The sequence below is a fragment of the Octodon degus genome, unplaced genomic scaffold (genome assembly GCF_000260255.1).
Source record: "Octodon degus isolate 3935 unplaced genomic scaffold, OctDeg1.0 scaffold00010, whole genome shotgun sequence".
Taxonomy (NCBI): Eukaryota; Metazoa; Chordata; class Mammalia; order Rodentia; family Octodontidae; genus Octodon; species Octodon degus.
Genome location: NW_004524586.1, coordinates 22,026,694 through 22,043,235, shown reverse-complemented (window position 1 = coordinate 22,043,235; position 16,542 = coordinate 22,026,694). Strand labels below are relative to the sequence as shown.

Below are 16,542 nucleotides of genomic sequence, written 5' to 3'. Positions count from 1 at the left end.
TGATTTGTTCTAATGGTGTTTGTAAATAGGATCACAAGTCCACATCTTGTACAGCAATTAACCACTAAGAAGAATATATGCAGTGTGTTATTTGTTGAAACTGTACTTCCAATTTGATTTGAAACTGTCTCATTGCTATCTGTTTATCAATAAAACTGTAGAAAAAACAAAACAAAAAAAGAGTTAGACAAGGCGGGAAGGTCAAGGCCTGTTCTGTGAAGCTCCTGAGATACTCCAGGAAGGGGAGGATTGTGGTCTGGGGGCAGAGAAAGGTATGGGAGTGGAGACCAGGTGAGATGACACAGAGGCGCGTGCAACAGTGCGGGCCTTGGAGAGGGACCAGCTGCTGCCTGGGTGGCACGACCTTCGTGCAGTTGCCAAGGGCGGGGGAGGCATTAGCATCTTCTGCAGGCCTCTTGGCAGTGGGCCAGCGGATTACGTGAGTCCCACTTGCTTTTGAAATTTATTGGCAGCAACCAAAGTGTTGAATTAATTACTGACTGTTTTCTCTTATTCAAGAGGTCAAGTTTAATAACATCACAGCAGTCCTGCTTCTGGATCCCGCTGACCAGTCACGGTTTTTTTTGTTTCATCAGCACAAATGCTACTTAGACTAATATTTAGTAATATGGATTGACTTTTCATTCTGGGTTCCAAGGGAAGAGAAACCAGTGATAGAGAAAAATTTCTACTGTAGCCTGAAGCCCCATCTATCAGTTTGTGGATGTTTCCTTTTAGTGAGCCGAGGCCTTCAGACCTCAGGCAGACTCTTGCTGCTGCTTTTACTTCACCCTGGGTCCTGCTTGTTACTCCTGCTGTGTCCCTCCCATGACTGCCTCACTCAGACCTCCGGGCAGGCCTCCGCGGGCAGCTCCGAATCTCCTCAGGTGCAGCACACCAAAGCCTGGCCTTTCTCTCCCCAGAAAGCCCCCTTCTGCACCCTGCTGGTTGGAAATGAACATTGTATGTAGAGCAGGCCTGTGAGGCCAGTGGAATGTTGAAGGCTGAGCCAAGGTAAGCCTGCACCACCCCTGGGGTGGCCAGTCTTTGCCAGAGGTGGTGTGAGGCCTTCCTTGGACAGAGGTGGTGATGGAGTGGCTCGAGCACAGCCTCCACCCGCAGCCCTTCCTAGGGTTCACGCGTCATGACTGGCACGAGAGCCTTCATGGTAAAATAAGGGCCATGCCAGCATGTGGTCCCAAGTTGTGAAAGTGGGTATGACAGTTGTTCAGTTCTAGGAGCTCAGAAAGGGCACATGCACTGTCATTACACAGGTTCCAGAGAGGAAAAACAATGCCTAAACCTGCCCAGGTAGCCACTTCTGGACTTCCCCTGGGCCCTGAGGCTGTGATGTCCCTGGTCTGTGGCTCTGAAGGAACAGAGCCAGAGAAAGCCATTCAGTCCTATTATAATAAGGACCTAACTTAAAAATGATGCCTTTCAAACAGTTCCTCTGTCTGGGTGCTTCTGTAGCTAGGGTTTCAGAAAACATGATTTAAACTATGGAAATAGTCATCATTGTGATGAAGCAGAGAGCCAGCACCAAGGCTTGGCTGGACTGCTCCCCTGGTGGCAGTTGCTTGCCCTCCAAGCTGACAGCGAGCAGGTGGTCAGCAGCTCAGAAGGCTCTGGGCCGGCTTGCCATTGTGCGTGCCTCCCCAGCCCAGCCCTCACCCAGGCAAATCTCCCCGGGTCCTGGCTCAGCAGAGTACGTGGAACATCCAAGGCTGTGGTTGGCTTCCCAGGAAGCCTTGGCACTTTGGGCTCTGGCGCAAACTTGCTGGCATCCAAGAAACAGGACCAGGAAGGGAGGAAAATCTGTGCTTCATGAGCTGGCGCTGGGGTCTGTCACCCTTGGAAAGGTGATGGAGCTCATTTTGGCCAGGCTGAGTTCCACCTGTGTTTATTATTACTTTGCTTCACAGATAAACAGCCCATAAGCATGTGTTTGTGTCATCAACAGCTAAAAATGCCTGGTGCTGAGTGGAACAAAAAGGTACCATCTTCAGTTCTGAGGAACCCAGAGCCCTAGACTAGTGTGGTAGCTTAGTCACTTTCCTTGTCCCTGAGACACGATATTAGACACCCACAACTTAAAGGGGGGAGACTTATTTTGGTTCACAGTTTGCAGAGGTTTCAGTCCATTGTCCAGTAGCTCCAAGGCAGGATGGTGGGGCACAGGAACATCATGGAGGAGCACTGCTGAAGACATAGCAGGCAGGAAGCAGGCAGCCTTCCAGGGAGGAGTTGTGGAGGGAGCTAGAATCTGCCAAGTCAAGCCTACAGAAACCCATGTTCCCTACCAGGTCCTATCTCCTACAAGCAATTCTGCTATTGTGCCCCCTAATCATCTCCCAAATGCCCCATCTATAAATACATGAGGCTTGGGGGGTGGATCTAGATAGAACATGCTGGAATAAACATCTTCTAAAATTCTCCTGGTCCTAGGAGGGGCTAGGGATGATTTAACTGTGTTTCATGGGAAAGGGATGAGAAAGGACAGTTGCCACAGCTTCTATGTGTAACAGTGGATAGCTGATAGCTTTTCTGCTGGGACTCGGCTGCTTCCACAGCTGGGTAGCAGGATTGCTGGCCCAGAGGCAGGGCTGATGGTCACAGGCACAGTCACTGATGAGCAGGAGCAGACTGGCTGTGGGTTTAGGCCAAACCCCTCTTTTGCAGGAACTGATTTATTGGCTCTAAGCTGAGGTAGCTACCAGAGGTCTCGGTTAATGACTTTTGAATCTGTTCTTCTTGTAAGAAAAACAACAGTAATCACTCGCATGTGTGTTTCTACTTAGTCATGTGCTAAGTGATACACAAATATTGTTTTATCTGGCCTTCAAAACAATCTGTAATTATGACCTCCCTTTATAGATACATGACTGTGGCCCTGAAGATACAGAACTCAGAAGCTCACAGCTTATCTCAGTGATAAACCTTCAGTTTTAAAACACTCTATCCTGATCCCTACCCCTTTATTTTGAGCCAAGCCTCATGCTGCAGTAGCCTGAGACCACATGGACATAAGAATTCTAGAGGGTCAAAAAAATAAACTAAGTGTTTGGGCAGTATTTCAATTCTACCCAAGGAAACATGGCAGCACATTGCTGGCCACCTTGACTGGCCAGCTCCTTGAACAGGGACTCTCTCTCCCATGTGTACAGTCTGTGCCTCCTACTCTTGTCACCCACTGGCTTGCGAGGGGCAGGAGTCATGGGCTCCACTGTACAGGCAGAGAAACACTCTCAAGTAGGCAAATTGATCCAGTGCAAGGATTTGGGTTTTCTCCCTTTGTCCACTTCACTTTAAAACATGTTGTTTCCAACGCATTAAATGCATCCAGGCTCTCAATGTTGGGCATGGTTTTGAAGTCTCAAAGATATTCCATTCACTTGCTAACTAGAGCCATCAGCGTGTCACTTCTTGCGTTTTTTGAGGTTCCTGGGTTCTGTTAGGGTAATGATCACGATTTGTGACTCAAACACTTTTGGGCAAAGAAAGGCAGATGTTTATTGAATGTGTATTACTCGTTCATTCTCTAAACTCTTAAGTTCCATGAGAATGGGAATTACATCTTTTGTTTTAATTAAACATTTTACTTAGAATATTTCTTTTTTTTAATGTATTTGGCACAGGATCTCACTACACACCTCAGACTCGTAGTGATCCTCCTGTTTTCAGTCTTCCCCAGTTCTGGGATTACAAGTGTGTGCCACCATGCCAGCTCTTAGTGGCCAGCTCAGAATGCCCAGGGGCAGGGCTGGTGCAGCATGTGGTGCTGGATATCAAACCCCAGTTCCTGCACTTGCCTAAGTTTGTGCTTAGTCTGTTGAGCTATCTCACCAGCCCTCTTAGACTATTTCTATACTTAAAAAAAAAAAAAAGTAGCAAAGACAACACAGACACCCTGTGGAGAAGCTCCCCCCACTTCTCTACCAGTGACCAGTGCACACCACACTTTGCATTCCAGAACGTGGTCAGGCCTTCCTGTACGTGAGGTCTGGTCACTGAAATCTTACTGCAAACTCCATGTTGCTGTTTTCTCCATCTTCCACCTTCCCTAGTATTAGGAAATGAACCCCACATGGAGCTACTGAGCTAGATTCATGGTCCTTTTATCTTGCTTTTGTTTTGAGATAAGGTCTCGCTAAGTCACTAAGTTACCCAGGCTGGGCTCAAACTTGTCAACTTCCTGGCTCAGCCTTCCAGGATGCTGGGATTATAGACATACAGAACCATTTTTAAAAACTCACTCTGACTTCAGAGCTTAGTCATTTCTTCCAGCCCATCATACTCAGCATGTTGGAAAAAACTCCGTGCGGGTGGGCTTAGGTCCCACTGCACACTCTCTCCTTTGTGGGCCTCACGAGGTGTCTGCTACCTTAGGGTGGACAGTCTCGTTGGCCTGCATTACCCTGTACCATGGAGCCATTTCAGTTTTTCCTGTTCACCCGGGAGGTGAGGACAGATCAGGGATGACTTAGCAGAACTGGTGTGAACAGTTGCCTTCCCTTGACAGGGAAGACAGGCAGCCTGCTGGCTGCTGCACAGCACCTGTGCTCATCCTCCATATTGGGCCAGCCTGGCAGTTGCTTCTGAAATCCGACTCCTGGTGCCATAGGGATGACCTTCGGTTTCCTTCCCAGCATTCACTTGTCCTCACGCTGCTCCCATGAACCTCAGTCGAAGAGTGGACAGTGTGGGTAGACACGCTGGTCGTGAGTTAGCCATGCTAATTAATCATGCTGTAATTAATCTTACTGGCATGGTCAGAGAGATGAAGCACAATAAGAGGTAAGTAAAGTTAGAGTAAATAATTTTTTAAATGGTGAATGCTTAAGCTCTCGACAGAGGGATTTTTCAGGACTGGGAAGTTGCTATAATTGTTTAACGGGTTAGGGTTTTTAAAAGATTAGAGCGTAAGGCTCTGGTGTATTCAGAGTCAAGGAAGACTGTTTACCAAGGCAATAGCAGCAAAGGAAAGATTGGAAGAAGCAACTGGGCAAATGAGTTTGTCATGTGAGGGCTCCTGAGGGTTTTTCCAGCCTGCTGCTCTTTGGAAGTGTAAAGGGTAACTCTAGAAATGTTTGTAGTGATGCCTGTAGACAGAACAGGAACCCAGTAAGTGATAGGGCTTAGTGCTGTTGCTAGGGTGGGGAAAATGAAAGGGGAGATTCGAAGACATGGCCCAAAACAGGGAGGGCTCCCAGGGCTAAGTATGCGGGCCTCAATTTGCAGAAGAAGCTACTGGAAAAATGGGAATAATTGGTGTTTCCTACATATAGCAACTATTTATGGACTGCCTCTTCCGTGCCAAGTACTATTCTAGGGTCAACTGTAGCCATTCACTTTGGGCTCCTGTGCACATTATTCGTAAATACTCGGTTGTTTTAGTTACGTGCAGCACGGCAGCGGCATAGCAGGGACCATACGGCAACAATTTCCACTGTTTGGTGAAGCAGCATAGAGCAGTGTTCAGGAGCACTGACTGGGGCTGGCCAGATAGCTCCGCAGACCAAAGAACCTGGTCCGGCCGTGCCCAGTGGCCACGGTTCAATCCCCGGCTGCGCCATGCCGGCCCTGCCCCCAGGGCATGCTGAGATGGTGACTGAGACTGGGCATGTGACACGTGCCTGTAATTCTAGTGTTTGGGAGGCTAAAATCAGAATCACTGAGTCTGATCTGTGTAGTAAGACTCTGTACACCCTGTAGACTCTAAATTCATTAAAAAAAAAAAAAAAAAAAAAAAAGCACTGACTCTGAGGCCAGACTGTCCAGATCCCAAAACTCCACACCACTGCCTCTGAACTGTGACTTGGGGCATGAGACTTGTGCTCTTAGCTGTGTTCTCTGTAAGACAATATTGTAAGGACTGCACTAACATAAATATATGAAGGGCTGATAAGGACAGTACTTGGCACATGGAGAATGTTTATGGTAGTATGTTTGCTATTGTCATTCTAGCAGAATGGATGCTCTTTACATGTTCCATATTACTATTGCTGTGAGGGGCTGGCGAGATAGCTCGGTGGGCTAAAGCGCCTGCTTACACAAGCTTAGGCAAGCTCAGGGACCACAGTTAGATCCCCAGCACCACATGCCATGCCAGTCCTGCCCCCAGGGCAGGCTGAACTGACCACAATCTGGGCGTGGTGGCTCATGTTTATAATCCCAGCGCTGGGGAGGCTGAAAACAGGAAGATCACTTTGAGTCCAAACTGCATAGTGAGACCTGTAACAACCAAATACATTAAAAAATAAATGAATAAAGACTAAGGGCTGGCCAAATAACTCAACAGATTAAAGTGCCTGCAAGCAGGTGCAGGGGCCAGGGCTTCGATCCCTCGGTCTATGGTGCTGGTCCGACCCCCGGGGTGCAATTGAGACTGGGCATAGTGGCGTGCGCCTGTAATCTCAGCTTTTGGGAGGCTGTAAACAGGCAGATCACTATGAGTCTGATCTAGTAGTGAGACCCTGAACACCCTGTAGACCCTTCCCTAAAATAAAAAAAAAAGCATTGACCCTTAAAAAAATATTGTTCTGAAAGGAGCACTGGACTTGGTAGAAGCAGCCTATCTTTGTTTCTCATCTGGACGGTGGGAAACATTGTTTTACCTGCCTGTTCAGTAAACAGAGTTTTTGATAAGAATATGAGGGATGGGGGCTGGGGAGATGGCTCAGTGGTCTAAAGCACCTACTTAGAACAAGCTCAGCAAAGCACAGGGACCGCGGTTCAATCTCCCAGCACCACATGCCAGCCAGCCCCGCCCCCTGGTGGGCTGAGCTGGCCACACACACACACACACACACACACACACACACAAATAAATAAATAAAATTAAAAAAAAAAAAAAAAGAATATGAGGGATGTTAAAGCTCCTTGAAAAGGACCGTGAAGGCGCCATTCATGGGTCTGGCTCTATTCCTTGCATTTATTTACTTGTTAATGCGTGCTAGTACTAAATCCAGGGTTTTGCACATACCAAGCCTGTACTCTACTACCGAGCTATCCTCCAGCTCTGTTGCTTTTATGGCTACTTAATTTTTGCAGTGCTGATTGAACCAGAGCGTTGCCGCTGATCACAGCCCCAGCCCTTGTTTTTATTTTGTATTTTACAACAGGATGTCCTCAATTGCTCAAGCGCGGCTTGAACTTGCCAGTCTCCTGTCACAGCCTCCCAGAATGCAAGGATTATAGGCATGCACTACCATGCCCAGTTTATATTTTGACTCTGTTCAGACCTGTTTGTGCTAGAAAGAACTGGTATTGTTTTTGCAGATTAGCTTCCTGGCAGGGGCCTGAGGAGCAAGGCCTGCCCTATGTTCTTCTTCAGGGCCAAGTCAGACCCCTTGAGTCTCAGGCCTCGCTGCTCCTTTACTTAAGGAAATAAAGTCTCCCCTTTCTTAGTGAGAGCGGAGATCTGCCTCTTTTACTCCATCTGCTGTTTGCACCTACCTGGGCTTTTAAGGGTATTCACATCTTTCCAGAATTATGTGAAAGAAACCTTGACGTGGAATCCAGGGCTGGAGATTCAGCTCTTAAGTTATCTGCAGTCTAGTTACTGTGGATAACGTGGCAATTTTAAGAGAGGGCTGGCTGCTGGTGTTCGTGGCTAAGGTTTGTCTGACATCAGAGAAGCAGAAATTGGGTTTCAATTTTTTAAATTCAGGAGTCTGAGGTAAAAATACCACTCATCTTGTACAATAACTCTTGTGGTATTATAAACTACAAAAATCATGCATCTGGTGGTAGCCGTAGCCCAAAAAGTGAAGGTAAGTGGCACTTGGTGAGTGCGACCGTACGGTGATTTGAAGTAGGCACTGTCTCCACACTATCCTCCAGCTCTCGTTGCCTTCCCAGAAGCACAGACGGAGGCTGAGGCCTGTGGGTCAGGAGAGGAGATTCTCATTAAGTGGATCGTTCGGTTGGCATGGAGGCAGTTATGGCTTGTGTCTAGCCATCCTCTTGAATGTTGTAGCCAGTAGCTTGTTGAACAATGCGTCTGTGTTTTCACAGATTCCAATCTGACTTACTTCCCAATTTCTCTTTCTTCTGGTTCAGAGGTCTTCATCAGCTGAGAGTCGAAGACCTGCGCAGCCACCCGAGGACAAGAAGTGGGGAGATTCTTCCAGAAGCCGTGAGAGTGGGGACTTGTCCAGGTAGGGGGTCAATATGGAGGGTGGACACAGTCCAAGGGCTGGCCAGCTCATGGCCTGTCTTAGCGTTTGCTTTGCTTGTTTTGCTTGGGGCAATTTATCATTAAACACGTGAGGTGATCCTCACTGCTGAGATGTTGCAGCAGTTGTTCATACCCTTCTTCGTGATGGACGAAGCTTGCAGTGGTTGGAAAAGTCATGTTTTTCCTGCCCTAAGATTAAATAAGTAATTATAGACTTCCATTAAAGTGGCACTCCAGATTATTTAGCTTCATAGTCAGCTGAAAATAAGAAAGATCAAAGCTCCCAAGGGGCTTAATCTGAGGGCAAGCAGGGTATGAGTTCGAGAAAGCCGGCCATCATAGGCACTGGACCAGGATGCAGGATTCAGGCAGGAATTCCTTGAGCAAGGAGCCTGGTGGATTAATTCCAGAAGTCTATAAGACCACATGGTGGCAGTGGAATAGATGTGGCTCATCCAGCTGTGGTTCTTGAATATGAGCCTCAGCCAGGCCCCGATTCCTGCCACGGCTCTCTCCTGGGACTCCCACCAGCGTCCTACATCCGGTTTTAGGGGTCTTCATGAGCAGAGGGCCAGTGGGCTTGAGAACTCCATCCCTAGCAGGGCTACGGGCCAGGCACATCAGGGCCAACTGGTAACTATTTGTGGGTTTAACTCATGAATAGGTCTCAGATCTGGTTAAACAACCCTTTTGAAGAATAAAGCCCAGCTTCAAGGGGCCTATAATTATAGGCATTAAGAAAAAAGCTAGAGCTCCACACAACAAAAATTAAATAATAAGCCCCTTGTCATATTGAAATTTTGAGTTAGTCACAGCTTGCTTCATATTAGCTTTTCAAAACCTTCAGATTCAAAATGACTTCCCCCCAACTTTGGGGACCTAACAGCGACCCCTGGTGGCAGATGTTGCCATGCCAGGGGTTATCGTTTTGGGGTGGCTTGGGTTAATGTTGTATCCAGAGGAAATACTTAGACCCCTTTGGCATGAATCTTAGGGAAATAGTGATCAAGTGGGACAGGGTGTTCTTTTTGGTTATGTCACAGAATGGTGCCCTGAACAGCACCTGTGACCCCTGTCCTCTCCTACCAGTAGGGTCCCTTGCCTCCCCAGATCTCTTTAGCGGTACTTGCTCATGAACACTTTACCTGGGTACTAGGACAAAGGTTTTTGCATTCAGTTTTAACCAGACCTCTGCATTGGTTCTGACAATCATAAAACTAACAGATGAATTGATTTCTTTCTGGAGTCCTTTGCAAAGGAAGTCACTGCTGGCTCAGACCCAAAGTCTTGCTCTTCCCCTCCATCTTTGTGGGGTCCTGTGACCTCATAGGAGTCTAGGGGTTCAGGGTCTGTATTACAGCTACACTAAAGAATAACAGCAGCTCAAAGGTCTTTTGTTGCTTGTTCCTCAACTGTAGTCAATTATTCTTTTCCCTTGAAGAACTGCTTCTCATTGACATGCAAATTGAGAACAAAAGAAGGGCCTTCCAAGAGCAAGCCCAAAGAGGCAACTTCCTATTCACAGTGGAAAACATGTTTGTCCTCAGTGAATGTGTATGCGTCCACAGCGCGGGGCTGGTGCTAACTAACTCAGATGCTATTGAGAACAACCCGCCTCCCTCCTCTCCAGAAACTTGCAATGAATCTGTCCTGAAGTTGAGATGTTTGCAGAAGGAGAGATGGGGCACAAGCTCCAGTGAGTCATGCCAACCTTGGCATTAACTAAAAATAACAAGAGCATTTAATACTCATTCTGCATCTGGGTCTCAGACATCATAACAAGTGCTCTGTGCATACAAAGTAAAATTTTGCTTTTTTTGAAACGAATCAGTTCTGCTTTGAGTCCTTACTCTCCCAGGCTGTTGGGAATAACCCTGGCAGCTGTGCTGGGGTCTCTCTCTCTTAAAGCTTGATGTACTGATGCTGTCATCTGGCTCCTCCTCACCCCCAGGGCCACCCTTGAGATGCCTGTTGGTCCAGCCACCCTGCCTGTCTATCAGCCCCTGTGTCTGGGCTGCTTCCCTGCCATGCTTGGTGCATGGAAATCTTGGCTGAGGCTGGGAGCCCCGGGCCTTCCCATTGGTGCTTTTCCTTCCCTGGTCATCCCCGGCTGACACTGTCAGGAAGGCAATGGGATGCTTGAATGTCCCCACTGTTCAGGGCCCTTTCTCTGTTCTGTCACCCTCAAATGCATTCATCTTCTCTGGTGGCTTCATTGCCCAGCCAGCGATTACTCTCCAAAGACATAGTTTTTACAAAAGGTAGGAAGAGTTACCAACCTCGGACTTTAAGAGAGAGAGACCCCAGCACAGCTGCCAGGGTTATTCCCAACAGCCTGGGAGAGTAAGGACTCATGAAAACACCAGAGACAGGAACATAGGAGAGCCCACCAGGCTGCCAGCTTGCTGTGGGGACATTGGAAGAACACGGCCAGCCCTCTGTATTCTTGGGTTTTGTATCTGTGTCTTTGGATGATCATGGATCAAAAATATTTGGGGGAAAATTGCATCTGTAGTGAACATATACAGACCTTTTTCTTTGCAATATACCCTAGTCAGTACAGTACAGAAACTATTTAGGTTGTGTTATTAAAAGTAACAGGGAGATGGTTTAAAGTATTGGGCAGAATTCAGCAAAGTAATCCAATATAGTCCAGTAGTCCATAATAGTAGAGGGTTAGCCACAGGACTGGCAATGTCAGAAGTTGTTGGCTTGAGCCTTTTACAGCTCAGTATATTAATATGGCTTTACTTTTTATACTTCATTTTTATACTTTTCTGCTGGATGGTTAAGGCCAAGATAAAGTAAGACCTATGTAACAAAAAATGTAACTTTTGTATCTGACAAGGTTAGTCAAATCCTCTCAGGATTTACCCTGAAGCCCTGTAATGTAGTTTGTAGATCCTTCGTCAGTGTGAGCCATGTGGATGAGTCACGGCCATTGCTTGACCAATTTGCTCTCTGTGAAAGCCTGAGAGAGTGTTTTCTCTCCAGGTGACTCTCCTTAGGCACACTCTATATCATCAATCACTTTCCTCTGTGGCCTCATAATCTCCTTGATCAGAAAATTTGGGACACCTACACTATTTGAATGGTAATGGAATACCCATCTCTGACAAAAGCAAATAAAAAAGGGGGATATAAATGAAGGACCATTTTGTAGTGAAAAAAATATATATATATGTATACACAAAATAGGATAGATATACAGCAACTTTCTCTTAGTTCAGTGAGAAGAAAGATTTGTACTAATAGTGTTTAGACAAGATATCATATCTGCATCTTGTACTATGAATAACTACTACAAGGACAACAATATATACCCTGTTTTGAAACTGTCTCAATGCTATTTTTTTCTCAATAAAATTAATAAAAAGTATTGGGCAGATGTGCTGTGCTAATGTGTACAAGGAACTTGAGCATCTTAAATTTTTTGGAGGGGAGGAGTGGCCCTAGAACCAATATCCAGCCCAAACCAAGGGACCACTGAATGGAGAGTCGGAAGTTTCTAAGAGTTGTGCCCGTGCCAGTCAGTGCTGCACTCCGCAGATGAGGAGACAGAGGCTCACAGCATTATGCGGTCTTTAGCAGGAGAGAGGCCATTTTTTGCCTCAATGCTCTTCTCTCCCTCTAACTTGTACGAGACTCTGGGCTTCACACACCCCCAAAAGCAGTGAATTCTCCAAATAGAAGCCTGGGGTTTCAGCAGCTCAACTGCCCTGCTTCCTGGTTGCCACATAGTGTCGCTGTTGTCATTTAGTCCTTTATGGTTCAACTCCTTCAGAAGCTGGGGACCTGGCTCCCTGAAGCCACCCTGGCAGGCTCTGAATTCTTCAGGGACAATGACACCACCCTCCCAGGGTTAAAGTTAACCTCAGGTGACGCTTCTGCTCAGCAATGTCCACCCCTGCGTGACTGCCCCGGGTGCCTGCGCCTGGACAGATCCCAGGCCTGGTGTCTGTTGGAACCCTTCCCTCTCTGGGTATGAGCAAGCAGGGATAGGATAGTCTTTTCCTTTAACTCCCCCCCCAACACCACCCATCTTACCATACAGTCTTTCCCCTGTACAATGGAATACTAAGTTGCACTGGAGGAAGTGACTGTTTCTGTAGGTGAAAGATTGTCAGACACAGGCCACTTCCTGTGCTCCCATGTCACATGCGGAAGTGTGGTCATCTTCCAAGGAAGGCCCAGGCTGTAAAGGTGACTGGCTTTTCTCAGGGACGAACTCCAAGTTTTCCCTCAGGGACTTTCAGTCACTTTTGTTACTAAGGGGGACACCCCACTGCCTGGGCCCTAGAGTCTCAACCCCAACCCAGCAGTGTTCAATTGCTCATGAACATCAGGGCCACCTGCAAAGCTGCTCAGACACCCCTTTCCCTGGAGTGTAATCTGGTAGTTCTGGGGCAAGGCCTTGGAATGAGCATTCCTAACAAATTTCCTAAGGGGAAATTCTTAACAGGTGATGCCAGTGCTGTGGGCCCAGATAGGGCCACACGTTCTGACGACTGGGGTGGGTGCCATACAACTGTGTGGTGCCCCAGCTTGGTGTCACTGAGGTTCAGATCACGAGGCCTTTCCCAAGGACTGGGCTAGAGAAAAAAGAGTCTCCTGGCAGTAGGGGAAGCCCAGGGAAAGGGGCACGCACCATCAGAGGTCAGCCCAGTGGAAGCCGAGCCGGACGTGGGAACAGAGGAGGCTGGTGGGTGCTTACTGAAAGTGAAGCTCTGGGCCTAATGGGGGAGGTCCTGGGGGTCAGGCGGCTGGGCTTTTACCCTGCAGCAGCAGGAGGCCAAGGCAGTGCTGTGCTTTGTTTTTAATTAAGCATAGAGACAAAGAAAGAGGTCGGAAGAGGAATTTCGAAAGCAGTGCGTAATGTCCTTGTAGTGCAGGGACAGTGGCCACGAGACAGTTCAAGGCAGGCAGGACCCAGGAACCCTGGTGACTCTCTGGAGCTAGGTGGAAAAGGCAGAGTCAAAGCAGGTGCCGCGGTTCTGAGCTGAGAACCCAAAAGAATGATCTAACTGCAGAAACTGGGACAGTCAGCTAAGAGCTCCTCTGGGGACACTGATCAGTTCCCGCGCGTGGCAAGAGCACCCAACTCATCTCCTGGGAACACTGCCAGTCTGGCTTTTATTTAAACAGGCCTCTGGCAATGGATATTAGTCACAGCTTTTTTGTTTTGTATTGGAAATTGAACTCAGGACCTCCTGCTTACCAGGCAGGAGTGACAGCTTAATGAGGTGATTATGGCCCCAAATCCTATGGTTTTAATTACTTATGCAAGTTATTCACAGATAAGTCAGCTCATTCCAGTGCTCTTGTTTTTGTTATATTGAGTTTTAAATATATTAAACTTTAAATTATATCCAAGAGTACGGGAACAGATCTGGAGTGGGGTAGATAATATGAATGTAACCCTATGGGATCTCCTAGACTCTCCAATCTCAAGATTCACCTGGGTGTTTGGTAACTGTGTCAATGACTGGGTCTCTTCCCAGACTTCCAGCAGTATTGTCAGGTGTGGAGGGAGGTGCAAGGCGCAGGAACTTTGGCGGGGTGGGGGGGTGGAGGAAAGGGGGTGGAAGTGGGGGGAGGAGGTGGGGGAGGGGGAGGGGGATGGGATGGTTAGAGACCAGGGCAGAATTGCCTGAGGCTCCAGTTACACTCATTTTTCACTTCAGTCGTCTTCAGAAGACAAACTCCTACTGAGAACAAAAGTCCTTGGTGTTAGGTGGTAGCAGTTCAGGGCAAGGGCAGCCTGGTGGATTGAACAAATGAAATCACGAACTCCACTGTAAAGGTAAGGGGGTGTCTTACCCCTTACCTCCCACGTCCATTAAGAGGACCATGTCCCCTCCTTGCTGAACATCTGCCCCACCAACCCACCCACCCAGAAGCTCTGTTTGAAAGCATGTAGTTGACCTGAGGGGTCCTATGAAGAAACCAAAACTCAGAGAAGTCAAGGATCCCGCCCTCGGCCATGCAGAACAGGGCACGACGGGAGCTGGAGTCCAGCTTGGTCCAGTGCCACCAAAAACCCAGATTCGTACCATATGTTGCGTCTCACGGAGCTCTGACGGAATGTGTGTTGCGGTCTCCCTAATTATAAAGTAAAGCTCAGCCAATCATTAAAATGTAAAGTCAGTTCTTAGAAAGAGAAAAAAGAAAGCTCAGAAAGCTCCCATCTGTCTGCAGCTGCAGCAGGGCGGCTCTTAAAGACCCGGGCGCGGCTGGCTTCTACCAAAGTTTCGTGCACTCACGGATCTACTTGCTGGCTGCTGGCTGGTGCTGAGCCAGGGAACTTCTGCCCCTCCCCCTTCGGTTTCTCACTCGTTGTTTACTTGCGGCTGGAGGCAAACACAGACAGGAGAGAGGGAAGGGAGGAGGAAGACCCTGGCTTTCATCGCTGGCTAAGACAGACATGGTGGCTGAAGCAGGTTTGCACCTGCTTTCTGTTCCTCTGGTTTCAACAGACCATTCTGAGCCTTAAGGGGCAGGGGAAACGGAGCATTTCCCCATCATATCGCACGTATTCTAACAGCCTGCACCTTAGGCAGAAGCGGAGTATAGAGGAAGTAACATTACCGCTAGTCCCATCATTGCCTATGCAGGCAACTGCTTTTGAAACATTAGTGTTTCTCCCTCACACTTTTCTGGGTTTTCAGAATAGTTCCTTCTCGATTATGAGATGGCTACATTTTAAATATGAATGTGTATACGTATATATTTATATCTACATATATACACCATATGTATATTTAAATAACCAGCTATTTTTAAAACAGTTTCAGGGGGCTGGGGAGATGGCTCAGTGGAAGAAGTGCTTCCCTGGCAAGTGCAAGGGCCTGAGTTCAATCCCCGGTTCCGCCAAAAAATAAATAAATAAATAAATAAAATAAAACGGTTTTAGATTTACAGAACCATTGAACAAGTAGTACAGTTTCCATGTATCCTCCCTTCCTCCTCCATACAACCTCTACTATTATTAATAACTGGCATTTCTATGGTATACTGGACTAGGTATGGTGCGCACACCTATACCCCATTTACTCAGGTTGAGGTAGGAGGATTGCAAGTTCAAGACCAGCATAGGCAATTTATTAAGAGCCTGTCTCGGGAGGGGAGATAGCTCAGCGACGTAAGCACCTGCCTGGCAAGTGCAAGGTCATGAGTTTGATCCCTGGTTTAAAAAAAAAAGACATTTGCTAGCATATGTGTTATGGTGAATAAGCCAGTATCAGCACATTAATATTATCTGAAGCCTGTGGCTTAAAGCTCAGCTGTGCTGTACAGGCTGTGGGGCTGACCAACGCATAATCAGACGTATTCTCCATTACAACACCACACAGAGCAGTGTCATGCCTTAAAAACCCCCGTGCTCCACCTATTTATCTCTCCTCCATCCCTTCAACCCTTGATTCTCTTTCACTTGATGGTGGTTGTTGCTGTTACTGGGAATCAAACTCAGGACCTTGGCCTGCCAGGCAGGTGCTGCGCCGCTGAGCTATATCACTGGCCCTGCTCTTTCACTTTTTTTAAAAAAGCAGTCTCGATACTTTCTTTTCCTATTACTTTTTAAAAGTGGTATGAAATGGGCACTGTAAGGTATTACATCTGACAGCTTGATGAATGGTTATACTCCTAGACAGTTGTGTAATCGCACCCAAATATACATCTAGGCCAGTTCCAGAAGGTTCTTTTGTGCTCCTACCCAACCTCTCTGCCCAAAAGAAACAACATTCTAATTTCTCTCACCCCTGATTAGATTTACTTATTCTTGAACTTTATGTACAGTAAATAAGATGAAACATGTTTATGGCATTTAGTTTATTTTGTGCCTTACTACTTGTTGACTTTGTACCTCAAACGGTCAGGGGTACTCAATACATTTGCATTGTTGTACCATCAATGTATGTGCAGTTTTGTATGGTAGGAAATTCATTAATTCATGTTGTTTTAAAAACCTAGACCCGGGGCAGGGGAGATGGCTCAGTAGGATAAGCGCTTGACTGGCAAACACAAGGATCTGAGTTCAATACCCAGTTCCGCAAAAAAATAAATAAATAAAAATAAATAAATAAATAAAAACCTAGGCCCTTTCATTTTGGTTTTTTTTTTTAAGTTTTATTGATAAACAGCAATGAGACAGTTTCAAATGTAATCGGAAGTACAGTTTCAACAAATAATACACTGCATATATTCTTCTAAGTGGTTAATTGCTGTACAAGAAGTGGACTTGTGATCCTATTTACAAACACCATTAGAACAACTCATTCTATTCATTAAGAGAATGCAACTATATATCTATCCTAACCACTTTGAAAACACAGATACAAAATGGACATTCATCGGTATAC

At 46.8% G+C, this 16,542-nt stretch overlaps 1 protein-coding gene across 17 annotated transcripts in view; it reads left to right on the top strand.

Moving 5' to 3' along the window:
- Tacc2 (transforming acidic coiled-coil containing protein 2) overlaps nt 1-16,542 on the top strand; it is a 247,871-nt gene that overhangs the window by 47,769 nt on the left and 183,560 nt on the right. For 15 of the 17 annotated variants that reach the window (XM_023708945.1, XM_023708941.1, XM_023708952.1 and 12 more), the window contains one exon: nt 8,065-8,162. In XM_023708945.1, the coding sequence (XP_023564713.1) occupies nt 8,065-8,162 (98 nt within the window). Of the gene's footprint in view, nt 1-4,681; nt 4,798-8,064; nt 8,163-9,812; nt 9,879-16,542 lie in introns of those variants that run through there. The other 2 variants (XM_023708946.1, XM_023708947.1) reach the window with 2 other exon arrangements.